The sequence below is a fragment of the Perkinsus marinus genome (assembly GCF_000006405.1).
Source record: "Perkinsus marinus ATCC 50983 genomic scaffold scf_1104296958712, whole genome shotgun sequence".
Lineage (NCBI taxonomy): Eukaryota > Perkinsozoa > Perkinsida > Perkinsidae > Perkinsus > Perkinsus marinus.
This window is the reverse complement of record NW_003206658.1, coordinates 729730-754710: the sequence shown is the minus strand read 5'-3', so window position 1 is coordinate 754710 and position 24981 is coordinate 729730. Positions and strand designations below refer to the sequence as shown.

The 24981-nt window shown below is 47.8% G+C and overlaps 10 protein-coding genes across 10 annotated transcripts; 3 read left to right on the top strand and 7 right to left on the bottom strand.

Annotated features, from left to right (window-relative positions):
- Positions 1–936: 936 nt before the first annotated feature.
- Positions 937–4166, bottom strand: Pmar_PMAR011683 (conserved hypothetical protein; the record flags this gene model as incomplete). The annotated part of the gene is made up of 12 exons (XM_002773793.1): positions 937–1131; positions 1182–1350; positions 1460–1605; positions 1877–2021; positions 2206–2322; positions 2601–2659; positions 2895–3016; positions 3144–3303; positions 3395–3556; positions 3642–3795; positions 3893–3970; positions 4018–4166. 12 exons carry the CDS (start codon positions 4164–4166, stop codon positions 937–939), a joined length of 1656 nt encoding a protein of 551 aa, XP_002773839.1.
- A 406-nt stretch (positions 4167–4572) lies between these two features.
- Pmar_PMAR011682 (hypothetical protein) lies at positions 4573–4968 on the bottom strand (the record flags this gene model as incomplete). The annotated part of the gene is made up of 2 exons (XM_002773792.1): positions 4573–4684; positions 4853–4968. 2 exons carry the CDS (start codon positions 4966–4968, stop codon positions 4573–4575), a joined length of 228 nt encoding a protein of 75 aa, XP_002773838.1.
- Positions 4969–5127: 159 nt separating this feature from the next.
- On the bottom strand, positions 5128–5792 carry Pmar_PMAR011681 (apicomplexan small protein, putative; the record flags this gene model as incomplete). Its single annotated transcript, XM_002773791.1, has 3 exons — positions 5128–5283; positions 5515–5611; positions 5710–5792. 3 exons carry the CDS (start codon positions 5790–5792, stop codon positions 5128–5130), a joined length of 336 nt encoding a protein of 111 aa, XP_002773837.1.
- Positions 5793–6103: 311 nt separating this feature from the next.
- Pmar_PMAR011680 (GTP-binding nuclear protein ran/tc4, putative) lies at positions 6104–7131 on the top strand. Its single transcript, XM_002773790.1, has 5 exons — positions 6104–6251; positions 6330–6437; positions 6485–6628; positions 6683–6823; positions 6912–7131. The coding sequence occupies exons 1-5, from the start codon at positions 6117–6119 to the stop codon at positions 7026–7028; spliced, it is 645 nt and encodes a 214-aa protein (XP_002773836.1). The 5' UTR covers positions 6104–6116; the 3' UTR covers positions 7029–7131.
- A 1487-nt stretch (positions 7132–8618) lies between these two features.
- On the bottom strand, positions 8619–8864 carry Pmar_PMAR011679 (hypothetical protein; the record flags this gene model as incomplete). The annotated part of the gene is made up of 1 exon (XM_002773789.1): positions 8619–8864. The coding sequence occupies one exon, from the start codon at positions 8862–8864 to the stop codon at positions 8619–8621; it is 246 nt and encodes an 81-aa protein (XP_002773835.1).
- Positions 8865–10536: 1672 nt separating this feature from the next.
- Pmar_PMAR011678 (hypothetical protein) lies at positions 10537–11209 on the top strand. The gene is made up of 4 exons (XM_002773788.1): positions 10537–10624; positions 10684–10796; positions 10841–10959; positions 11107–11209. The coding sequence occupies exons 2-4, from the start codon at positions 10690–10692 to the stop codon at positions 11196–11198; spliced, it is 318 nt and encodes a 105-aa protein (XP_002773834.1). The 5' UTR covers positions 10537–10624; positions 10684–10689; the 3' UTR covers positions 11199–11209.
- A 73-nt stretch (positions 11210–11282) lies between these two features.
- On the top strand, positions 11283–12305 carry Pmar_PMAR011677 (conserved hypothetical protein; the record flags this gene model as incomplete). Its single annotated transcript, XM_002773787.1, has 7 exons — positions 11283–11344; positions 11387–11486; positions 11565–11584; positions 11616–11691; positions 11882–11939; positions 11993–12063; positions 12123–12305. 7 exons carry the CDS (start codon positions 11283–11285, stop codon positions 12303–12305), a joined length of 570 nt encoding a protein of 189 aa, XP_002773833.1.
- Positions 12306–14195: 1890 nt separating this feature from the next.
- Pmar_PMAR011676 (conserved hypothetical protein) lies at positions 14196–18603 on the bottom strand (the record flags this gene model as incomplete). Its single annotated transcript, XM_002773786.1, has 15 exons — positions 14196–14475; positions 14529–14614; positions 14659–14770; positions 14823–14936; positions 14987–15119; positions 15512–15660; positions 15721–15780; positions 15831–15926; positions 15983–16041; positions 16384–16481; positions 16530–16618; positions 16781–16864; positions 17968–18127; positions 18358–18472; positions 18528–18603. The coding sequence occupies 15 exons, from the start codon at positions 18601–18603 to the stop codon at positions 14413–14415; spliced, it is 1494 nt and encodes a 497-aa protein (XP_002773832.1). The 3' UTR covers positions 14196–14412.
- Positions 18604–19164: 561 nt separating this feature from the next.
- Positions 19165–21667, bottom strand: Pmar_PMAR011675 (U2 small nuclear ribonucleoprotein A', putative; the record flags this gene model as incomplete). Its single annotated transcript, XM_002773785.1, has 12 exons — positions 19165–19209; positions 19528–19597; positions 19687–19785; positions 19845–19984; positions 20257–20312; positions 20374–20463; positions 20677–20839; positions 20891–20966; positions 21023–21087; positions 21138–21229; positions 21334–21508; positions 21593–21667. 12 exons carry the CDS (start codon positions 21665–21667, stop codon positions 19165–19167), a joined length of 1146 nt encoding a protein of 381 aa, XP_002773831.1.
- A 2232-nt stretch (positions 21668–23899) lies between these two features.
- On the bottom strand, positions 23900–24737 carry Pmar_PMAR011674 (hypothetical protein; the record flags this gene model as incomplete). The annotated part of the gene is made up of 3 exons (XM_002773784.1): positions 23900–24007; positions 24303–24428; positions 24630–24737. 3 exons carry the CDS (start codon positions 24735–24737, stop codon positions 23900–23902), a joined length of 342 nt encoding a protein of 113 aa, XP_002773830.1.
- Positions 24738–24981: the final 244 nt, after the last annotated feature.

Below are 24981 nucleotides of genomic sequence, written 5' to 3'. Positions count from 1 at the left end.
TCCAATGCAGGACGCTGTCAATATGGGGATTTGACGAAAGATATCCCCAAGTAGGCCTTCGACGATGCCGGTAATCAAACCATTGTTGCCAGCGGCGTTTAACTGTGCTGCTGCTGTTGTTGTTATGATAATAAGCAGCCATGGACAGGAGGAGTACATCATAAGCTATGGTGTTTACTAATACCATACAGTGTAGCCATCTCCTCCTCCCCGCTGGATACCTCTACTCACTACTCGATTGAAACAATGGTCTCATGATTCTAAACGCAGTAGTCAGTGGTCGAGCATGGCAGCACTCCGAGTGTGTTCTACTACGCGATCGTTGAGGCTTCCCAGTACGGACGATTTCAGCATTTAATTTCCCCATCACTCACACCACTTAGTCCGAGCTCAATATCGAAACTCATGCTACAGTAACTCCATGAGTATGACTTGTAGGCAGACTTTCTCAGGTATTATGAAAACTGTGTCACCAATCACCGTACAGATCTCCTTCGTGGCACACCCTGTCATCTTGGAATTAGATCTACGACTCTCATGATACTGTTAGGACCCCTCGCTGCTGTAACGCGCCGTCTTGCAAGAGCTACTCACTATGAATCGATTCACGACCATCGAACCAGACGTGCAGCATCTCTTCGATGCGACTGAGCCTTACAACTGCCTTGCATGTGTCAAACGTCAGCAGCAATTCTAGAGCAAGTTTGGGCAATGCTAGAGCGATACGAGCTGATTGCTTCCAATGCCCATCCCTACTATACACTCGCTTTACATGAGTTCTCGCATTGCGATCAGACAAAGGTTAGCAAGTGTAGCTCTTCACACACACTCTATTGCCAAAACCCTCTCGGGAGGGGCCTCTCCGCAGGATTATTAACAACAGAAAACAGCATGAAAATTGATACCGAAATCCAACTTATGCCCAAATCATCATCATCATCGTCTATATCTATCACGTTTGAAGTTGAAGTGCAACTGCAACATTCCCCTCTCAAAGGCTGCCTTAAAGCCACTCCTTCGGTCATAGTCCCACTCTTTATTCGCAATCTTGAAAGCGATATCCTCATACGGTGGTCCCGCAGAGAAACGCAGGATAATCGTACCAGGAGTCGGGGAGGCCTCTTGGTGGTACTGAGAACAGATACCATAATTCCTCCAACTCCTCCATCTAGTGTACTCACTTGAGGAGTCTTCCGCATGTCGATGAGATCGGGGTAGAGGATGTTGAATCGATAGCCCATGACCCTCTTAGGAGGAGGCGTCTCCTTGTCGTAATGTGTCTGGTTATATTTATTCCAATCGAAACCAGTCTTAACTTTATTGTAGAACTTCGGCTTGCGAGGCCGGTACCTTAACATCAACAAACCTCTCTAGCTCAATAGGGAGAACTCACGGCTCCCCATCCATCGGACGTGAGTTCGATACCCAAAGACGACATCATCGCGCCGTTTTAACTCACTTATTCTCCCAAGCATAGGTCTTATTAGCCTCTCCAGGGTCGACATAAAGTTCGTTGAACATCTCCTCCGTGACATCTCCATCATCCACCTTTCGATTCCTCTCCTCAGCCAATAGCCGCTTCTCAGCTGCCGTCAACAGGTTGGCCTGATGATACCCATCATCACTAAATCCGACTATATGAGAATATTCATAAAACCAAAATTTGCAATTCAACCTCCCCCTATTGCTATTGCAATGGTAATCGATCACGTGATCGATTTAAATACCGTGGGCATATTTAGGCCTATTACTACGACGAGCTCTCGGTAGTCCTAGCCAAAACCCTTCCCCTACGATCAGACAGTTCCACCAAAAACTCATGTAAATCATACGTAGTGACAAGTCTATCGAAGGCGCTTATCCCTGCTGGCATCACCTCGGCCTTGGCGCTCCTGTCTGTCCTATTCCACTGCTCCACGATCTTCCTCCGCATATCCACCATCTCCGATCGACTAGCCTCCTCAGTGATAGGCTCCAACGCTGAAGTCCCTCGATCGATGGGGACAGGGGATACCGCCCTCCTACGTGACGGCTGCCCACGCCGAGGATCTGAATGAGGATCTACTACGACATCTCACAGACTCGCGATAACTTCACCTTCTGTTGAATTCTCTGAAGTCACTGAGGGAGCTGCCGTATCGTCTGCGATCGGTGAGCTGACCATGACGATTTGACGGAAAGATGGTATGGGCACAGTTCCACTACCTCTTATTCTCTTCCTCCTCCTCCTCATCCTCCATCGAGGCGGCTACCTTTTCCACCACCTTACGAGCTTTTCGATGGATGTCATCTACTCGTAGTCGCGAGACGTAGTGAGGAATCCTGATTCCAAAGATATTTACACTCCCAAACACAGCGCACAGCGAAGATTTTCACTTCCAACTCAGCTGTAGTAGAAAGCTATCCACGCACAGCGAAGATTTTCACTCCCAACTCAGCTGCAGTAAGAAGCTATCCACGCACAGCGAAGATTTTCACTTCCAACTCAGATGTAGTAGGAAGCTATCCACGCACAGCGAAGATTTTCACTTCCAACTCAGCTGCAGTAAGAAGCTATCCACGCACAGCGAAGATTTACAAGATACCCCCGTAAATACTACTTCTCCAAAGCCGCTGTTATGAACTCCTCATCAACCTCTTCAGCCGGCCCTCCAGTGTCCTGAACAACGACAAGATATTCACAAGCAGTATTGGAATGTATACTCCTTCATTAACTATACAAGATCGCATACGAATTCGGGTCGACATTTACGGAGACCAGCAAGAGTTCTCCCCAAGTTTCCTCATAATCTCCTAACTGTCACCAAGCCTATCATCAAGCCGCTCAGCAACAGTGCATGATCCAGTTGTGACCGCGCGCCACGAAATTACTAGATACCAGTAACCATGCCTACCTTGCTATTCAAGAGCCACTTGAGCTCATCCTCCACCCCTCGCAATACCTCAGCCGACTGTATATCTCCCAAGAGGCCTTCTATAGAGGCATCCTCTACTCCGAGGCCACTCGTTGGAGCCACTGATGAAGAATGAGATTGGTGTGGTAAGGTAGCACTACCAGACACGTCTCGAACCACACCTCGGACTAGTGGGGTAAGAAGTCTTCACACCAAAAAAATCCCCCTTCCCTATTATCCCATAACTACGTTTGGGTCCAGCCTCGGTCTTAGCAGCTAATTGTTCCTTCACTAGAGCCAATACGCAGTGCCAATAATCTGCCTCCTCGCCTCGCCCTCTGTCTCGAGCCGCTCGCTCTAAGTCGCCGATATGGACAGCTGAGGTCGCCAGCTCACTCGGTGGTAGACTCTGGGGAAAATATGGGTCAATGCAGTTCAATAGAGTGATATTAAAAACGCCACTCGCGAGGATCGAACCCACGACCATCTCTATATCCTACCGCAATAGTATCAGTCACCAGTGGCGACTCCAATATCGTACAGTCATCATATGGGTACTTCTCTACCCCCTTGCTAGCCAGCAACAACTCCTTGTAGAGGTAGTCCTCAAGATGCTCCGTATTAGTCTTGATACGGAGCGAACATCGCAATGCCGCTTGCGACTGACACAACCAACACAGTGAAACCCAGCGACCAAACACGCACGCGGAAGATTTTGGGAAGACATATCTTGCAGTGAAATAGTACAATATCAAACATTTCCTCTTTGGCCAGCCAGTCTCGATATTCGTCCTCCATAATTTCCCTCTCCCTCTCGCTCCGCTGTTGTTCCAATAAACTCTCCTCAGCCGCTCGCTCTTCCCGTCTCTGCCGTATTTGGACCACTTCATTCAAGTTGACCCTATAGTAAGATAATATAGAGCCCGAAGCAGGGATTGATCCGACAACCACATGATGGCGAAACCACCCACATCCCCATTCCACCAAATCACCACTACCTCGCCTGTTCCCTAGCCTCACTGGCCTTCAACGGCCGAACTCCAGCGGCCTCTTGAAACTGTTCTTTCTTCTTCCATCTAAACACAACCTATTCCTCACCCCACCGGTCGCCAGTCAAACCCACCGGAAGGTCGAGGTCAAGTTGGAGTCCCCGAAAGGGTTGCTCTCATTGGTATAACCAAGAGAAGTACTCAACTCAGCCTCCCTCGTCTTCGCTCTCTTCGCCTCTCGATGTTGATGATGATGACTCGATGAGACCGAAGAAGAAGACATAAAGAAAGCTGAGAGACGGCATTGCGAAATAAACTCCGACTTTGTCCCAATGTGATGTGTCTCAACGTTGCGTACCTTATACAATTACTCAATACTAATAGATAATAAATACGCCGATAATTTCTACTATTAAAACACACCAACGATCGTATATAACCTTCCGATGTGAGTTCACAACTTATCCTATAATGCAAATATATTCACCATTAACGTTAAGCTGTTGTTATTGATGAGCACTACCAAGAACGTATTATACGAAGATGGTTTACTTCCACATAACCGGACCAGACGATCACAACCCGCCACGGGGTGAACCAATATAGAAACTATCAACGCAAACTCCTTCATCGCAAGCTTCCTTCATCGGAAACAGTACTATCATCATCTCAGCATCATGCATGACTTCTCATCCTCGCTTTCCTACACTGCCGTCCTTAGTCGCCTTATATTCCACCATGCACAGCTTGTATCGATCTCTCAGCTCCTCACAATCCGTAGCCCTCAGACCTTCCGGCTTCCTGCAAGTAATAAATACGAAGCCGAGATGAGTTCGAAAACAGCCACTGAATTTCTGGTTAACAAAGGTAACTTCTTCGCGATGACCAAGTTCTTTCAACCGCGAACGAACAGAGTGCGCCCAGAAAGTAGCTGTACATTCCGTTGTGAAAAACCAAAGGCATTATTACGCTTTGACGCAAGCCACAAAGGCATCCATCTCAGGTTGGCAAGGCAAGTCTTGTTCGGTTGGGGGAGGAGTAGGAGATGGAGGAGAGGAGGACGGGGACGAGGAAGAGGCGCCCATAGTGTAAAAACCACAACTCTCTCGAGTAGAATCTTAGGTCCGACTCAGTAAGATACAAACTAGGTCCGAATACTGCTACTCTATATCACTCAAGTAACAAGACACTCCATAGCCTTTTGAAATATAAACTCCAATTCCAATGAGAGTACTCTCGAACAGTTACTCATTCTTCTTCCCCTTCTGCTGTTGCTTCTTCTCCTCCTTCTCCAAGCGCTTACTCTGGGCATCCAAATACTTATGATGACTTAGCGAGAGCAATACGCATAGTATTGCATACAGCAGTACATGGGTCAGGTTGAATTCGAATCTATTACCCTGAATAACAATACAAACACATAAAAGGAACTTCTCATGGAAGCACGACAATTGAGCTTCGGAGCTTTGCGGTGAATACGCTTCACTCTATTGAAAGTTCTTTGACCTGCGTATGGACTTCCTCGATTGCTTTATCTTCCACTATCAAACTTCATCACAGACGTTTATCCCCAGAGTCGTTATTGAGTGAAAAATTCCGATAGAAAGAGCATCCATCGCCCATGGTATAACCTTGAAAGGCAGCGCGTTGGCCACTAGATTGCCGAAAGCACCCAATTTATTCCTCTCCGTGATGACGATCATGTGATGGGCCAGACCGATACAGTACCTGCAGAAAACTTAATCGACAGCCGAGGGAATCGAACCGGGATGCTAAATCGGAAGGAACGACGATCCATCCACTACACCAAATCCCCATATTCCTACAAGGCAGCTCCAGCGAGTACCACAGTTATCATGGCAAGCACAGCCGAGTCCAATAAACGACCGAGATTAGCAATGGCAGGCATGGCTAAGAACGAAAAAAGGATCTGGGTGGTGAACACTCTTCAAATTTGGTTAATAAGGGCCGCATTCACTGCGGGAAATAGGTGAAGAACGTCCGGAAGATATGGATAGGTTTTCTCAAAGAACCGGCGGGCCACTCACGAGCTCTGAGAATTTAAGATATATAAAAAATGGCAGTGAACATTGAATGGGAAAAATTGTCCGACATAATCGTTTCGTCAAAAGTGGGTTAAAACGTTGCTCTCGCTCGCCTCCATCGCTATGATATATCCCGCTCTAAAACGCCTAGCGCATAATCGTTGTTGCCAGAACATTGGAACCTCTCAATGGCTCAGCAAGGTGGCGTTCCCGAGTTCAAGTTGCTTCTGGTTGGTGATGGTGGTGTGGGCAAAACCACACTGGTTAAACGCCATCTCACAGGAGAGTTCGAGAAGAAGTACATCCCGACGCTCGGGGTTGAGGTAGCTACCCGAGTGGTCTCCTTCTGGACCTGTTTTGTATCTTACCAGCGACAACCATAGATACGCTTTCTTCCTCAGGTTCACCCACTGAAGTTCATGACTAACTGTGGCGAGATCATCTTCAACGTGTGGGATACTGCTGGTCAGGAGAAATTCGGTGGTCTCCGTGATGGTTACTACATCCAAGTGAGTAGCAGCCCTTTCCATCGTGGTGAATTCCTTCCTATGTTCAGGGTCAATGCGCCATCATCATGTTCGACGTCACATCTCGAATTACGTATAAGAATGTTCCCAACTGGCACAGAGATATCGTCAGAGTCTGCGAGAACATCCCCATCGTCCTCGTTGGTAACAAAGTCGACGTTAAGGACAGGCAGGTACCGTGTGATGGAGATTGATGAGCATCTTTTATGCTATTGTGTGTTGGTCAGGTCAAGGCCCGGAATATTCAGTTCCACCGCAAGCGCAACCTTCAGTACTACGATCTCTCAGCTCGGTCCAACTACAATTTTGAAAAGCCCTTCCTTTGGCTTGCTAGGAGGCTGACCAACCAGCCTCAGCTTGTCTTCCAGGTAGAATTAGTTCAATGGGATTTGTGGCTGTCTGCCATCCAGATGGTTGTCGGTTCGAATCTATCGGATAGCATTCTTTTCTCGTTAGGGTGAGTTCGCCAAGGCTCCCGAGTTCCAGATCAACCCCGAGCTCGTCGCCCAGCACGAGAGAGAGCTCCAGGCTGCCCAGGACCAGGCTATTGATGATGATGACGACGACTTGTAAACCTTCATATGCCGTTTCCCGACTCCTTTGGGGACATATTGACAATTATCGTGGGAAGGGTTTCGTCTTACAGGGAGCTATAATCATAATAGCATTCTCTCTACATCTTCCCCTTGTTGAGTTGAAGAGGCACACTTCTTCACACTATTGACGGCTCTCAACACTTACACTGACGGATCCTGCTGTATCAAGCTACAGGTTGTCATCGCAGGCTCGCGTGATGTTGAAAGGTTTCACTCACCCATCGGGTGTGTCCAGACTTCTTTCGTTACACAGCATTATGCTGTATAAGGAGTCGTGCCTGCCGTTATGATAACGTCAGGCACGACTTCGGGAACAATTCCCGAAACGTGTTGACAACGCCGCGTCCAGCATTGATTGAAGCACTGTTCCTTCAATTGTGGAGGTTGTGAGTAAGTGCGTGATAGGCACCACTGTTTAGGGATACTACCATAACGAATGAAAACTACAATGCGAGACAATCAGGATGGAGTAGGAACATTGTTCCTCTCAGCATCTACTGCTTTTCAAACTCGGACCATGTCGTTAACTCCCTGAGGTTTGAAGAGATGTATGGAAAAAATCTCGCGTACAGACTAAAAGGGCTCAAGTCAAAGGGGAGAGTGCACTTTTACTATAACGAAAGGAGTCATATATGGGTAACATCAATAACTAAAATCAGTGGATCACATCTGAACATCCAACATGGCCAGAGTCGTCTACGACTAACTGTGGGTAAACCAGCGTAGATATGTCATACAAACATCAGAGTCTATCGAAGCCTGTTGGCCGTGGTCAGGGGGAAGTGTGATCCGCGGCGATAGCGGGTCCTCATCACCCAGGTTTTGCTTCAGCTCCCAGGCCTTGAAAAGTAGGTATCGGCGACAATATTCCGGTAACACTTGGAAATCTGGAACGTTTTCGGTGGTCACATAGTGCGGCATAGAGCTTAGATAATCATTCAGCTGCTTTACTACGCGTTTATTCGACCTCTCCCTCCTGAGAAACAATAGGAGCATTTTTTCTCGCGTTGGGCTCTGAGTACTCACTTTTTTGTCGTGAAGTTCTTGATGTATGCCTTTTTGAGAAGAGGAACAAAGCCTGCTGTAATGCTCACATCGCGAGGTTCGCATTTCGATGGTTTTAGTTGTTGCCTCTTTACCACGCAAAGTGACGCCGTGAGTTCACAAGCCTACCAAAGAGAAATTAGCGTTATAATCAACTACCATGCCGATACTGATGCAATTACCCAATCGTCCCCTGAAGGGTCAAGACGAAAGTTAGTGTAACTATCCTCCAACATCAAATTAAAGATGCTCCAAGCGACGAAAGCGCTGCTGCCTGTGGGAATGTGTAGGTCTAGCGCATCCTGTTGATATCTTGGGGAAGATTCATGCATGTAGCTGCCGAAGGTCATCAACGCCTTGATACAGAAATCCCGGTTGTTCATGTCATCTGGAAAGGTGCTTCCTCTCATAGCGCGGACTAAGTCGGGGTCGATCAAATGAACAACATCCGTACCAGAAAAGACTCTTGGAGGCTTAGACCTAGGATGCGCTGTAGTGACTGTCGCGTGTTCATGTTAATAACTTACTCAGAAGTGAACGTTATAGACTTGATGCGTACAGATCTCTTGCCGTGGTAGAGCGGCGCCTTTGGAGTATAGACGAAGGCTTCCACTTTAACCTTTCTAGTGTCCTTAGCGCTCTCCCAAGTAACCTCGCAGTCAGTCGGGGGAGTCTCGATAGAAGTCGAGATAGGAGCGTCTATCGAGGTAGACATGCCCCAACCCCATTCGGTGACGAGGGTGAAGATGAAGATGATATGATGCAGCATTGGCGCTATCCAATTAGTGAGTACACGTGGAAATTCCGCTTGCTCAAAATCTCGTGCGATTTTGGGAAAATGGCAAAATGTGTTCATTGACAACATTCACCATTGGCAACTTTGGAAAAATAATGGTGATGGCAGATTTGGCCAATTTCAGTGATTCCTTCATGTCGTAGTCAAAATTAGGTGTAACTCGTTGTCCGAATTGCATTCCGCCAAATTGTCGGAATCTGTCACACGTGTTAGATCCCGTACTAATTAAACACTATCGTTCTGGCGAGTGCCTTACAGACGAAATGCATGACGATGGAGTGATATCGCTGAAAAGATTTTTTTGAAAGCCCACAAAGCTTCTCTACTTGTGCTACGAGAAATGGCCCATTTTATACCGATCATTGGCATTGGAGCGTTCACCGAAAAAGACGAATACACGCCCATAAACCACCCCGACGCATCGTGAGTCACGCTGCGTGACTCACGCCTAGAGTTCTACTCTGGTCGTTCCGTCGCAGAGTAAACGGCTACCCATTACGTGAGCCAGTGGCCTCCGTAACAACACATCTTTGGAGTGAGAGACGATCCCGAGGACACTGGCAACCAAACATTAACTGCGACTGACTGAATAAACATGTCGCAAGTGCGACTCGCAACATGTTTTTGGATCCACAATCCACGGTCATCTACATAGTAGATAATGATCCCACAACCGGTCTCGTTTTTCAGTGGGTTATGTGATGGTTACGGAGTAATCAAGTTACAAGACCCGAGTCACCGATGCGGACACAACCTCACAAAAAAATCGAGAGCGCGGTAAGTTACCGCACTCTCGATTCGGAATTAGTTCCATGTAGAGGCAGAAGGCAGTGTTTGAATCATCAGGTATAACCAAACTAACCTCAGCGGAAGCTTTAATGGCTGCCACCGTGGAACCTGCTCGTGCTGGAGCTTCAGACTGTTTGTTGGCAGCACTGCGGACTCGATAAATAGCCTTGATGACGTCGTGGCCGCTTATATTATCCGGTATCAGTCCTCTCTCTTAATGACCGAGAAGTATGGCGTGGTCTCCTATCATCACGCTTTTCCTGAATGATGATGTTTTTGGCACATTCGGATGAGATAGAGTGAGGGTGCGCTATCTCAGTGCCCGGCAGAGGTTGACGATCATGAACATCATGAGGTGCTTGAGGTAACCAAATCTTCCATTTCGACTTTTGGAGTTCAATTTGAGCTGTATAGGGACAGGCAAATCCAACCATCTTCGCATATTGGCACACAACCGTCCCACCTTTCAGCACACTTGAGCCTTTCGTCGTCATCTTCTTGCCGGTTCTCACGCGAAGAGAGTCCTCGGGCCGAGGACCTCGGCATCTTTCTTCGTCACGTAACTCGAGCACTACGAATCCTGTAGCCGGGGCACACGGAGGGCTCTGACACCTCTAGCCGAACTGGCAACGCAGTGGTTTTCGATGATAGAGGGGTACGGAGAAAGTAGAGATGGAGTCACAGTCTGTCTAACTCATCGCCTAGGGTAAGTCACGAACACTACTGCCGATTCGGCAGTGCCGAACGCCCAGTTCTGGGACACAGGGCGAGCGAGACTACTTCGACTGAATGCACAATCGCCAAATTCTGGCAGCATATTGGCTATCCGTCCACCAGCGATGATACTACAATACAACACGCTTCTTTGGTCCCGGCCATCATTGCCAAGAGCCGATGGCAGTCGGCGATGGGTTTCCAAGCTAAGCCACAAGTATTCTAGAGAGGTACTATCTTGAAATACCAAATAGGTCGGTGCCATCAATAACACAGTCTTCCACTTCAGTTTAAGATGGAGTATCCTCCTAAGAATCGATCGAGACTGTGGCTCCTACAGCCCTATCGGAAGGTCTTTTTTGTTGCCAACGGGTGGTGGTATCCCGAACTCTTAACCCGACGGTAGCGTCCCTAAGGGGCACTTACTTACGAATGACGGACCTCAGGCGATCCCGAGACCCTCCCGAGAAGGTTGAGCTCACTTTGGTATGTTTCGCGAAAGGAGGTCAGAATAAAATTCTGGAATACTTCACTAAAGAGGAAATGAAGTTTATATGGGATAATGGTGGGACTACTTTCGCGTTTTCAGTCGCCAAATTTTACAGCCGGAAATTTTCCTTTTTCTGTTGAAGGTAGTTTATGTAGATTAAGCTCCAACTTAAGGGAATCGTGGTAGAAATCAAATATGGGGCATGATTCCGATGGTTGCCAGGTGACAAGATACGGAATATGTTCGATGAACAGGAAAAGATACGGGAGGGTCTAGAAGAGCGCGATAGAAACCGAGAACATGAGTGCAGATGACACGTTTCTGGCATGTCTAGCTCGGTGTTGTTTTCTAACGGAACCGTCACTGCACCACGAAATTGCACTCAAGGGTTTTCAGCCATGCCTTCTTCCGCTCCTTCCGAAGGAGTCATCGATAGTGTAACCAACTTCCCTTGGTGGACGTAAGTCTGCTCGACTGTGAGACATTCATAAACTTACTCCAGGTTAATATTGGTTTTCGGCATTACCAAATTCATAACTGGACCGACAGGCCACCTGGCCCTTCGACGAGTGGCTCAGATGTTGGGTGGCCACGATGCTCAGGTAGGTGCCCCTGAGGAATCATCTGGTCTTATGTTGTAGTTAGAAGGCACCTCCCAGGGTAGGGGCTGGTCGGCCTAGACTCCCGTCGAGCGTTTCCAGTGAGTGCAGCGAGAGCTCGTCTGTTTATAGTGATGGCGAAATTAATGGCGAAGAGTTGAAGATGGTTATTGCTGTGCGGATGGATTTGCAAATGGGGAAGGGGAAGGTAAAATGGTGGGCCTGGGAATCGAACCTGGGTGCAGCTGCTTACCATTTGTGCATGGATTCATCGGAGCGCAAGCTGGGGTAAAAATGCGAAAATTATTCTTGGTGATAAGCCTGGTGCTGATGGGATGTCATCAGGTTGATTTGAACTTTGGTCGTTGAATCAGTAACCTTGACCTTTCCTCGTTCAGATAGCAGCACAGTGTTGTCACGCCGCAGTAAGAAGCTACCAGAAGCTCTGCACACCAAGTAATGTTCGGGTGCTATTTATCTCCTAGCTTTAACATTAGCCGGTGACCCAGCAAGTGATGCCTATTGGACCCGCGTGAAGGAAGCATGGGAAAATGGTGGTCAGAGGAAGGTTGTTGTGAAGGTGAGGAAATCGAGTAAATCCTCTGCTACTTGTTGACAATAAACTGTACCAAAGTTCAGGTACCGAATGAAGAAGTCCTGAATGAGGTGGTGGCTGCTGGTCGGGAGGCTGGCCTTCTGGTCAGCACTATACGTGATGCCGGTCGGACGCAGATCGCTGCTGGGTCGAAGACTGTTGCAGCATTTGGTCCGGGGCCTGAGAGTGCTATTGATAACGTTACGGGACAACTGAAACTGCTATAGTTCCTCCTCACACCCTAACGTGTACTCATATGGTGGTTTCACCTCCTCATTGTAGTTGTTGAGTTTATCTCAATGACTACAGCTGCTCAAATGGTCGTCTTGAGTAGTTTCTGATGGGGGAAGAGCCCATCAGAAGCCTCGAAGGAATGCTGGAGGTGATGAGCTCGGAACTCTCTCGATCGCTAGGAGAAGTTTGAGAACAGAACGACTTCCTATTGGTGTGTGTAACCAACAATAGGCAACGCCGTCGCGATGGTCTCCACAAAGCCCGCCTTCGCTCTCGTCAACCCTGGAACCATTCATTGAACGGCATTCAAATTTCACAAAGGAGAGAGGCCCGTCGTCGAGATCAGTATGTAATAACCAACCGCCTTCTATCGTGGAACATCTTCCTGTCGTTGACAAGCAATAAATTAACTTACGTCTCAACTCGCCTTCCTCCGAGGAATGCCATTGAGTATTACATGTTTCTTTCGACAGTAACCCTCCTTATGGAGGCTCTCAATTCCGTAATGTTATCATCATCATCGAGAGTGGTGTGCCGGCCCGACCTCCTCTTGAAACTGCGTCGTTATTCAGCCATCATCATACTAGTTGGGATATTCTTTTGGATATGGTATGGTCCACTTCGAACACCTCCTCCTCCTCTTCTACAGTCTTCCTCAGGGCCCTCCTCAACACCCTCACCGGAAAGGTTCCGTTCGACCTAGGTCTTGTTAGTTTCGCATTGATAATCCTCACAGGCGTATTCGGAGTTGCCGGTAGTCAGCAACAATGGTATGCCCCTTCCCAGCAGCCTTAGGCTCACTTCTCCCCTCAGGACTCATATGAAGGCCCGTCGATATCGAGCCCTAGTGTACATCTCCCACGGCTTCCTGTGTATCAATTACCTCTTAGGAGTTGTTATCGGCCACGCCCGTCTGGGTTTTGCCATCTACTGTGCATCCTTTGTGGTGATTTGGTTCGTCCTTATGGTTATAGTGGGGAAGATGGCGGCCGAGTACGAGACTTCTCTCGAAAGTTCATGAGTGTTTCATTTCGAACGTTGGAATTTGCGTTGAATTTGACATGTGCAGGAATCGAACCAACGACCTTTCGGTGGTACCTGAAGGATTCATTGCTCCGCAGTATTGACTGCTACGGAAGACTGTTCTTCCCAAGTTCTTGAAGTCCCATCAAAGGGTGCTGCAGATAAGAGTATCCGAGATCGATTGCTCTAGGAAGTGGAGTAGGAATGGTATGCACGCATACACATTCTCTCACTGGACCCTTGTTATCAGCCACGGGGGAATCAGAAAACTTACCCTAACGACTGGAAGGATCCTCGCGCTCTGATCCGACCAACAGTTCCGCGAAACTGTTGTTATGATGTTATTGGTTACACGTTACCTGGTGAACTCCCCTCTGAGTCAGCCGGTTGGTAGAGAGTGAGTCGTCTCGGGGCATCGTCTTTCCATTTATGAAGACCTCATTCGGCAGTCAAACCTCTCTGCGAACCTCCATGTTTCTGTGGTTCTCACGACCAGAACTAGAGGGTGTATTCTAAACACGCCCTCTCTGAAAATCTTCGCATGCCGCTACTGCCGCAATCGAGTTACCAATCTTTCTTGGTCTTTTTTATGAGCTTTGATAACACTTCATTATGGTGGCAGTTGCAGTAACAATGTTTGGCAGTACCAAGATTCAAGTTCACACTTTATCCTTTCTCCTTACCATCTTTTTGATACCACACGCCCGACATTTTCCGTATCCGGCTTCGATCACTGACAGTATTGTATGCCAAATTCAGTTGCCGCTAGGATGACGTATGCGTTAAGGATTGTTGATGATTACTCCATCGATGAACACAAGAGGAAGAGGGTTGGTTGAATCAATGAGTAGAGTGGAACAACGATAGACAGTAATGAACACACCAACACGGTGATGGCAAGTAGTATAGGAGAAAATAAGTCACAATCTATTGTTACGCGTTAGCCTTTCATGCGGAAGGTCTCTGGTTCAATCCAGCCATGCAGCATTTAAATTCACCAGGCCGACAGCAGCAGAGACTAACGTGGGTGTTTATTCTTCCCCTCTCGCCTTCGATCAATCGTTATCAATCGCGGCCTCACCAACAGGGCTGATTACCAAGGATGGCAATTTCCTGCATCCTCCAGGGGAATTTGAGACCCTGAAGACACCACCGCTCTGTGGAGCACCAAACTGACCAATCCTCCCGCCTACAGTAGTGTTTGGTTCGGGGTGTTTCTGAACAGCCATCGCGTAGAAAACCTGTCGGATATCATCGATAGCGCCTTCTACCACTTCCCCTGAAAACCACCAGTCAAGTTGCTGTGATAGATTCCTCCCTTACCGGCTTCATTGCGAAGGCAATTGATCTGCTGCGTGCTGAAGGTGAATATGAAGCAAGGCGAGTCGACTTCGCCACCAGACTTAGCGCCCTTCAATTCCAAGTCCTCCGGCCCCTGACCCGACAACTCCCCAAGTAAGCATGCCCGTCGCCGCTTCAACCCTCACCTGCAGTATGGTGGGGTCCAAACTGAGCTTCTGATTCCTTCTGGCATCAATTGAGGCATTGACAGCAGCAAAGGCAGCCTCTCCACAGTGGAGCTTCAGGTCCTCAGCGTCGCCCTGATAGAAGAGTCTTCCTCGATGGACTATAACAGTCGGGAGCAGCTCACCTCGAGGAACCACCTGATGATGCTCGGTGCTACGACATTCTCCACATCCTCCACAAGTTGGGACAATCGGAAATGAGGATCAGTTTCCTTCATCTCCCGAATCGATTGAGCGATCTCCGTCTCGCCGAAGACTCTGAAGTGACAGGAACCAACTTGTTGGAAAAGATGTTTGCTTTGCTCGGCTGAGCTCGAAAGTTTCATACGAAGTCTGGTAAAAGTGTACAGAAACCAATAAGAATTCCCCAGAAATTTCCTCGGAATTTCTATAGTGTTACTAACACATGAAACCGACTATGTTCATATTCCCCAACACTGGACAGGAAGTTGATCATTAGTATCTACAAAACCAGTTGGACTCCCATATATTAGGTTGCACTCTCAAACTTCACTGACCCATCATTCCGGTATTTGCAATAACTCCCCCAGGGAGGACACTTCCCCGATTCCCATCCGTAACTAGTGCCCGATTTGACAACCGAGTTAGTCCAGCACAACGAAAAGAGCATCCAATTAAAGGCGGCCTACCTGTCAAGCATGGGGTTCTCAAAAAAGCCACCTAGGAATTTCGAATCCTCAGAATCACTCGTGTTGAAGCCGAATCGCTCCCAAGTCGACCGCTGCTTATCCGAGACGACCAACGCATTGGCGTGGGGGTGTTCAGGGATGGGCTCAGCCTAAGAGCACAATCAGTGACATTCGAAGTCAGTGGGGCGCTGAATTCTCCTCCTCCTTACGTTGGGGTCCTCAGCAGCTGCCTCCCGTATCGCCTCGTCCTTGGCAGCCTGTCGGGCCGCCTGAGAGACACATGAATACCGACATTGAAACGATTGATGATGATATGCACCTCTTGGGAGCGGTAGAATTCCTCCTGCCGCTTGGCGGTGCCTTCCTTGCTCTCCTTCGTCATCATATTAACAAACGCTGTTGTGCGGTCCAATGCCTAGGTAGAAAAGTGCGCCCCCTAGGGATCGAACCCGGGACCTCCGAGATCACTACCTTAACTCCAACCTGCTTAGCACTCTCTCCTGCCGTCTTCATCCAATCAGGAACATGCACTGAGGAGAACCAGAAGAATCCATAAAAGCAAATCTTTACAGTGTGAAGCAACAGCGTCATTGAAAAATACTTTCGCTCTCCTAAGCTAAGCTCGAGAGTTCCCTCACTAATTATAGGGCGCTATATAAGAATTCGGCCAGGAACCAGCGAAATTTTCCCAAAAGTTCCCCAGAGCTTCCATATTGTCACTGACACGTGTATATTGCTGCGAAGACATGCCAGGACCGAAGAAAGAAGACCCCACCACTGCTGAGATCGTCCCAACGCTGACTGGACTCCCCCCTACCATCATCATTCTACACTGAGCTTCGACCAGCTTCGAGCACAACATTTATTATTACATTGGCTCAATCTTGATGGTTTCACTTCTTCTTCTTCCTCGGCCTTGCCATGGGGCATCTGTTTTCTGAGTTCTTCAAAAAGATTCTTTGTACGCTGCCTGACAAGCCCAACACGATTGAGGTTGGCACCTCCTTTACATCATTACTGCGCATTCGACATATGTTGCCGCATGGCACGCATCCGAGCCTCCTGGGCCTCTGCACGCGTACGCAACTGCTCTCCTGTATCCGATACCTGAGGGACATTCACAATGGTGAAAGCATAGCCAAGCGTCACGCGCCACCAAATTCAAACGACACCGAAGACTCTGAATTGAATAGCCCGCGATAAAAGTATCCATCAGACCAACGACTCTGTCATGACGATCTCCGTCACGCGCCACGAAATTGATACTACTCGTGTTTTGGTCTTGTCCATATCGTCCAAAGCCTTCTTTAGTGCTGGATCGTTCTCGGCGTCCTTCCGTACTTGCTCCATAACCTGGGATGAAAAAAGGATCGACATTGAATTGAACCCACGGCCTATGCATTAGTAACCACATGCTCTACCTGTCGGATAAACGATGATTCATTTCGCCGAGGCATGATGAAGACCGGCGGCGACCGGGTGGCAGTGCGACTAACTATGACACTACTTGCGGACAACTGACTAACGAATGCCGCCGACGACGACGATCCAGGCCGCATCATACAAGCTTTACTGAGCATATCTTCGAGGAGGAGAAGGAGGAGGAGGGAAGGTTAAAACTACAACAACTACCACGACCACGTGAGATAGCCCACATCAACTCAACAAGAGGGTCGTCACCACGAGCCATGGGCAATGTATCATCAGCCTGCTCCTGCCGCATCCCCTACCATCTCTCGGCTACTTCGTGTCGTTGTCTTCTTCTTCTCATACGCCAATAAGACCCACTCGAAGAGCACAGCTGCCGCAGTATGAATCGGGCCGACATCCGATGGGCTCTCCAGCCCACGCCCTTTAAGATCATTTATCACAGCTCGTATCGCTCCGTCGGATTTCTCATTATTTCTCGGACAGAACATTGCCATCTCTAATATGAGCTCATCAGCCAGGCCAAGGACCTCCTGCCTTAGTGTTTGCCATGGAAGGAATGTGTCGACGCCCCAGAGCAGCATGGGGACAATCGACACAATCAAGTGGATGACCGGATGAGGTCTTGGCAACGACTTAAGCTCCCTCAAGTGGTGCTTCTCTACATCACAAGGCACATATTCTACCGCGCGCCACGAAATTGCCTTCATCTCGGTGAGTACAGGAGGGATACCAGCAAGCGATAGCAACACCGATCTCGCACTACTCTCGATGGCCAATGACGGTGGAGGGTCTTCCTGGATGCTCTTGATGCACCCCCTCATCTCCCTCGCCACTGCCACGTAAGATATCTCCCACAACTCCCTTGATTGCAATACAACAGGTTGACGCCAGAGGGACGGACAGGGAGTGCTATACTCTCGAGCTGGTCGGACTGACAACCACAGCTGCTCACTAAAAAGTCTACTGTCCTGACACGTACTGACAACAGCAACACTTGCGAGCACTTCCATTACTCCCAATCTCACCAACAGCCTCAACAACCTCTTCTGTAGGATATCCACTAGGCCATCCATAGCCTCCTTAGAGAAACAAGATATGCTGCCTTCTCCAGAACGATGTTGGTTGGAGTAGACCGGGGGCGACCCATCAGCAGATATAACGTTGCCGACCATCACCATTATAGCACTGAGGAACCCCTCAAGTAGCGAGGCGAAAGTAATACGACAGAGAAATGTAATACACTCGACTGCTACCATCAGAAGCGCTACTTAATACCGTCCTCATCTTCCTCATATATCTCGATATTCATGTTAAAATCATACTCATATGTATGATCATCATACGTGTGATAATAAATTATTATTCTTTATAGCCATTTGGATAGTACTGTCATCATCACTTTACCCCATCCTCACCTCTCCAAACTCCATTCATCGAAAGCTGCCTCTTCCCGCACAGTCTCCACAAGTCGATCAAACACTGCATCAGTCACTACCACAGATGAGCTCGCCTGCCCATCACCATCATCACCTATCCATTGCTATCCAAGATATCCTACTGCGCACAGCGAAGATTTCCGCCACACCCGCCAGCGGCCCAGTCTCGACACGGAAGGCTGAGGTCCATAGTAAGTCTTCAAGAGCTTCTCTACCTCGCGGCATGCACCTAAGGTTGTCGGCGACAACATTCAAACACGGTCAACAACAGTCACAGACCTCAGGTGAATCACAATTATACGTGTGAAAGAAAAACTCGAATTTTCCAGCATTAATTCTGTGGCTGGGAGAAAAGTAAACTGCCATTATAAACTCATCGACTTGCTTTCAGATCGACAACAACTCAAAGCCGACGACGGTGTTGGACTTCAAACTGCCACACACACTATAGTGAATAACCCTTCCCGTTTAGGGCAATGCAGATGCCTCCAACCACCACCACTACTGATGAGCACTACTCCTACCTACCTATTGTTGGTATAGTAAACGACAGACCCTTTTACCACGATATATTACATTCCCAATACGAGGGCGGCAACCGTGAGGATAAAAGTCACTACCTGTAGGCAGCCTCCCTGTCGGTGATGCCGACTCATGTTGCATATGTTATGAACCTGTCAAATGACGACAGAGTCAACCCGAAGATATCCTCCCACCATTATCCTCACTAGAACTCGACAATCAACTTCTCATAGCAGACCACACGAAACACATGCTTGCTGTCACTCACCGCTGACCGAGAAGGGGCTCCATATAAATAACGACCAATAACTGTAAAGCGTCACGCGCCACAAAATCCACTGCTGCCCCCCTCCCCGCTGTAAACTCGATAAGGCTAGTAATAGGCCGAAATAGCCTCCAAGGGCGGCACATCTGATTCATCATATTCATCATGCACTTCCTTCATCAGAGTATCCCCTTCAACATCCCTAACGATCCTCAGAGAAACACTCTTGCTCAACGGCAAAAACTTCGCTCCGCTTGATTCTTTTCCGTCGCTCCCTCTCACACGAGACGATGTAGTAGTCTAAGGATGAGACTTCCGACCACTTGCTCTCCAACCTGATTCCTTAACGAAGGATTGCTCACCTGCTTGGGTTTCTCCTCTTTTTCTTTCACTCTTAGCATTCCTGATTGATCAGCACGGGGCATTTCTATTCTAAACAATACAATATGTCACTTGACGGGATCGAACGGACAACCACTCCCTATGGAGTATGACATACTAACCCGTTAACGTATCCTCACCTTAGAGCGCCCGTCGTGCTGCTTCTCTTCACTGTAGACGCATGGACCACGACCTCACACGGCGTTCGCAACTGCGTCAGCTTCTCCTTGATAACACACCTGCCATGAACAACTACGAGTTGAAAGAATTGCGGTATGCACGCGTGCACAAGAGATACCTAACATAATTAGGTTGGATGTCCACATCGATAAAACTCGTGTCCATGAAAGCCGGTATGTCTATCTCCATAACCACCATCCCAGGAGTACCAAACTCATCAATATGGAAGTTATACTTCCCTTCATTACACTGACGTATCTAAACCCAAAGGTCCCCGGATCGATCCCTAGCAACAACATGTCTCATCTAAATGAACATTAAAATTAGCAAATGAAGCACCAGATCGAACACTCGATTCCACGCCCTACTTCCTCATGGACATGCACACAATATATGGCACTATCACTTCGAATACGGCAACCCATGGAAAATGCCCTTAACGACGCCACTACGCTTGTAACGAGATTGTGCCTTTTCCCTCACACTACGATCCTCGATACCACAATTCTAGGCTACCCTCACTTCCCCACCTCCCCTCGCTGATTCATCACTTCCGGCACCTTCCGAGGAGGTTTCGCTTCCAAACCTATTATTAGTAAATTCTCAACAGCGGAGCGATGCGGCCATTATCCGATGATGATGATCACCTAGCCTCTTCCTTTCCCTCCTCTTCTTCTCCTCCTTAGCGGCACCCTGTTCCCTATACATCTCCAGTCGGGACTCCTTGGTATAGGCATCTACCATGGTATTTTCCTTCCCCCCTATCTACGCCGAATATACAGACAACTCTCCATCCCTGCCTCTTCCTATCACAATGGAGGTTCCATAAACATGCATGGCAAACCAACACTACTACGAAGCCTATCACCCAAACATGCTTTCTGTTATGGACGAGAGCTACTATAAATATGTAGGCGCATGCCTCACAAGAAGAGACTATATACGACTACATATGTGCAAATTCGCCTTTGGATATCCGAAAATAACAACGCTGGAAATGCCACCACCTTCGCTTGGTGTTATCCCGTGTTCCCTCTCATAATTCTTTCTCTTAATAGAGAAGTCCGAAAGCCTCTCCAACTCCTCCTCCAGCTTTGGAAGCTCTCGTCTAGCCTAAACCATGGTCAACCTAAGATACCCTTGCGCATGCGTGCAGATAGATACCTGTATCCTCTCGGTGGGAGTGACCAGAGTACCGTCAAGTTGGAGCAAGCTAGGCAGTCTCGCTACTACATACTGCCTAGCGAAGGAGGCATTCAAACACAAAGTGAAAGAAATGTGGTATTAACCCTCTACCTCGCCTTAGACCAGTCCATGCAAGGATTCCCAAGAAGATATAAATCCTCGAGATTGTAGTTACCCTAAAAACATCACCAATGGAATCCATCGTGCGCATGCGTGCAAAAGATACCTCCAAATTAGTAATAGAGCCTTTAAGATTCTCAATGTCAATGAAGTTCACCGTAAGATCCAGCTTCCTCAGACTCTCGCAGCGTTCCAAACCTACTACTCAACAACCGTCACGCGCCACGAAATTACCCCCAGGACGCTCGATAATAGAAACCGCCAGAGTACCCAGGTTCGATCCCTTCCACAGACACTATTACCTTCAATTTTTTCAATGTTATTCACTGCCACATTGAGGTACTCCAACTCCTTAAGTTTATTGAGATTTTCCAACTTTCCAATCACATTGTTCTGCAGTAGGAGTATCTTTATACGACGACAGCGCTCGCCCAGACACTTCTCTATTTTCTCAATCTCCTCCTGGTGCAAAGCTATCTAAAACCATGAATGCAATTTCACGGCACGCGGTTAGGAGAGTTCACATTAGAGTCAACCTAATTGGTAATGATAATCTACTACTTCCTCGAGATCTGCCAAGATGCCCTCGTTGTGTTCCGCGCGTTTTCTGATCAACTCCTCCGTCAATGCTGGCATTAGAACAAAAACCAACTACCTTTCACGACGCTTTATTCCCCCGTGTCATCGACATATTCATACCACATAGATTCAATTTCTGTAATATTACGTATACTACTTCAATATCGATACTATTCATATGTAGATCGTTTAACGATAAAAACAATGGAGTCTCAGCCGTTTTCCGTGAGGTAGCGTAAAACTCGGTGAAAAACGCGATATTCGCGCTACACAGTAGTCGTGAAATGCGTTTTTTTTTCACAAGTGTTTTTCATATCACCGGTGAAACTCCCATAACATAAATAACAGGGACATACCTACTACCGAATACTCTGTGAAGAAATGCGAGCAACATCGCAAGGAGGAGGAAGAGGAGACTGTTGGTCACTGCCAGGACACCACCCAAGGGGGGAACTCATCTTGAGTTTTCCACATGGCTCTGGGCACATTCTTCAATCAGTTCCCCATGTGAGTATCATCACATTGGGAGCATTTCCTTATTGTTATCAAAACGTTGTCTCTCAAAGCTTAATGGGTCGCTGCTCGTCACTATGGGGTATCACTTCTCACCTGGGGTTCTCATTAGAGTCTTGGGTTCACCGCTGTCGATAGGAGCGATGACAGCAGACATGGGATGGAACCAGAACTTACAAAAGCTATTCGCAGGGACTTGAACCAGAGACCTTCCCGATAGGGAACCGCGGCACTATCTAAGAGACCAAACTCACTAGATATTACACTCCGCCGGGGACATCATCATCCCGAGCCTCTCAACATCCTTCCCTTCGTCAACAACTGGTTGTTGTATACTATCAGCTGGGCACAGTTAACTGAGATGGTCAGAAGGTGTCCACTGAGAGAATTGAAGAAGGAGTGGTACGAAGACATACACATCCTCCTACTACCCTTAGCCTCCTCCATCACTACTGATCCTCCTCGTACATGTGGCAGACGACAACAACAGTCCTTAAGCTTGAACCTATCAGGGAGTACACCTAATCCACCCCATACCATCACATGGCTTAATCAACTCTCCCATAGTCGACTATTCCTGTCTCTTTCAAGTGATACTATTAATACTAACCCCATCCACCCTCGAGAGACCCTAAAACAGTTCGTTGTCAATATCACTTGGGGGGTAGCTCCCACAGGACCTGATTGCTATGATATCCAAATCCTTCCGCGTGCGCGACAAGTGACAAGAACAGCAAAACGAAAATCGATATACCGTCAAACGAGCATTTGCCTCCCCACCACCATAGTTGCGATGATGATGAGGGCGCAGGTGCTGATACTACCGACTACAGCACTCAAGCGTCGAGCGTAAAGGAATCACTTCGAAGAGAACTACACCACCGTTGAGGAAATCCAAGATGCCGTAAGCGTGCAAGATTCGAGCAGAGTCACAGCTACTGTGATATGGTCACGTTGATCGGGAGGAGTGTCTCTGGAGGGATGGCTGCTGTGATTGAAGTTAACATATTGGGATCTTCGACCGAGCAGAGGTCTCGTTATACTTGTTAAGCTAAAGGTCCCAAGTTCGATCCCCGGGTCCTCCTATTTTAACCGCTGTACATCATCAATGCCGACAAGGCAGCTCTCGGCGTGCTATGACTTCCTTTCTACCAGTCCCCTCATCATCATCCTTCATAACTCCTCCTCCTCCTCTTCCTAATCCGTGCATGTCTCTCCTACTACATGTAGTTCTCAGACGAGGTTTAGCATCGTCTTTTCAAACGACTACGAGTTTGATAATGAATCCCATAGGAGCACCAACACCAGCCGCTCGATGGCTCCGTAATGTTAAAGGAAATACGAGTAAGATAACCACCTTCATATTAATGATAATAACCTCTTGTGAACATACCTCTTTCCTTGGCATGTTTCAACTGAAACGTAAACGCGTATAGCTGCCGCCACACACTTCTACCACCTGCAGAGTGGCGCGTATTTTGATATTAGCGTCCTAGGTAGCGCTCGCCGTGCAGTATGATGAATACACTATAGAGGCTTAGTGTCTGCCGCGTGTAATGAAGCCCATGAAAAGCAGTGTTCTCTACTATGGTAGTGGATCTCATTCTCTATTAAGGGGGATAATAGATATTATCATGGAGGAATTAATTGCAGTCAGTAAAGTCGCATAAAACAGATCTCCCACCTTACCATCGTCGTCGATGGTTCTTGTTGCCTTTGGACGGACTTCAACTCAAAACATGTTTATCGCTATTGGTAGTAGTAGTAATACGTTGATTATTTCTTCGACTGTTTTCCTCCGCCACCCGACTTCCTCTTCTGTGACCCTCCTCCTCCTCCTTTCCTCTTCATCGCCTTAGCCGACCCCAACAGCTGCTTATCAACCTAACAACAACAACATAACCAAGCTCATCATCATTATTAAACCAGAAGTGTGATAAAAATTGCACATGGTCAACAACCACATGTGTTGGTGACAATATGACAATTCTGAGAGGAAATTCGCAGGAATTATTGCTGGCTCCTGTGAACCTCAAACCCAACTCGTTAACAAACTCCTGTGATTAGTGAGATAACTCATCAGCTCAGCAGCTGAGGAGAGCGAACATATTTTCGAGATCTTCATCCAACTTTTGCAGTTCTGGGTTCTACTACGTCCATGTCCTCCTCCTACTACTACCTTAACGACACTAGGACGAGCCCCTCCTCCCAGGCCGAGATCAGTGCTTCCTTGTGCTGCATTCGTCTGTGTTGCCTCAGCCGCCAACTGGGCTTCCATCACTCTTTGTCGAGTGCCACCGATCCTCTACACAAGCACAAAGTAAATACCCTCCTCCTGCTTCCCCCTAGCAGTGTGGTCAACCACATGTGATGGTGATAATATGAAACTTCAGATGGAATTTTTTCGGAAATTCTTCTTGATTTCAAGACTCTATAGTTAGTGAGGAAACTCCTGAGCTGATCTGAGGAAAGCGAACACATTCTCCCAACACCGACCCCCTATTACATGCATTATCTTCTCTGCCACGGACTTAGCCTTACCCTGTTTGGGTTTATTAACCCTTTGGGTGGCGGACTTGCCGGCTTTCTTCTTCCCTAGTGGCCTCTGTACCATTTGAAATCAACTACTGCGATACACTAAACGATCCCATCAACTCAACAACACTTCTTAGGAAAGTAAATCATCAGAAGCTGCTGTCGAGCCCGACGGTTCTTCCTCATCATCTTCTTCAACACTAGGACCAAATACCACGAATCGGATAATACGCACGATCAAGTAAATGTATCTGGCAATGATAAAGTACTTTCACGCCCCTCCTCCTGAGAGACTCACTCAAGCTGCATATTAGTAGCCACAC

Excerpts from the sequence above, each read along its gene's own strand:
- Pmar_PMAR011678 (XM_002773788.1), top strand. The coding sequence starts at position 10,690 with ATGGAGTATCCTCCTAAGAATCGATCGAGACTGTGGCTCCTACAGCCC. Across the intron at positions 10,797-10,840 it reads CCCGAACTCTTAACCCGACG|GCGATCCCGAGACCCTCCCG; the intron begins GTAGCGTCCCTA and ends GACGGACCTCAG. Across the intron at positions 10,960-11,106 it reads GAAGTTTATATGGGATAATG|GTGACAAGATACGGAATATG; the intron begins GTGGGACTACTT and ends GATGGTTGCCAG.
- Pmar_PMAR011680 (XM_002773790.1), top strand. The coding sequence starts at position 6,117 with ATGGCTCAGCAAGGTGGCGTTCCCGAGTTCAAGTTGCTTCTGGTTGGT. Across the intron at positions 6,252-6,329 it reads TCCCGACGCTCGGGGTTGAG|GTTCACCCACTGAAGTTCAT; the intron begins GTAGCTACCCGA and ends TTTCTTCCTCAG. Across the intron at positions 6,824-6,911 it reads AGCCTCAGCTTGTCTTCCAG|GGTGAGTTCGCCAAGGCTCC; the intron begins GTAGAATTAGTT and ends TTTTCTCGTTAG.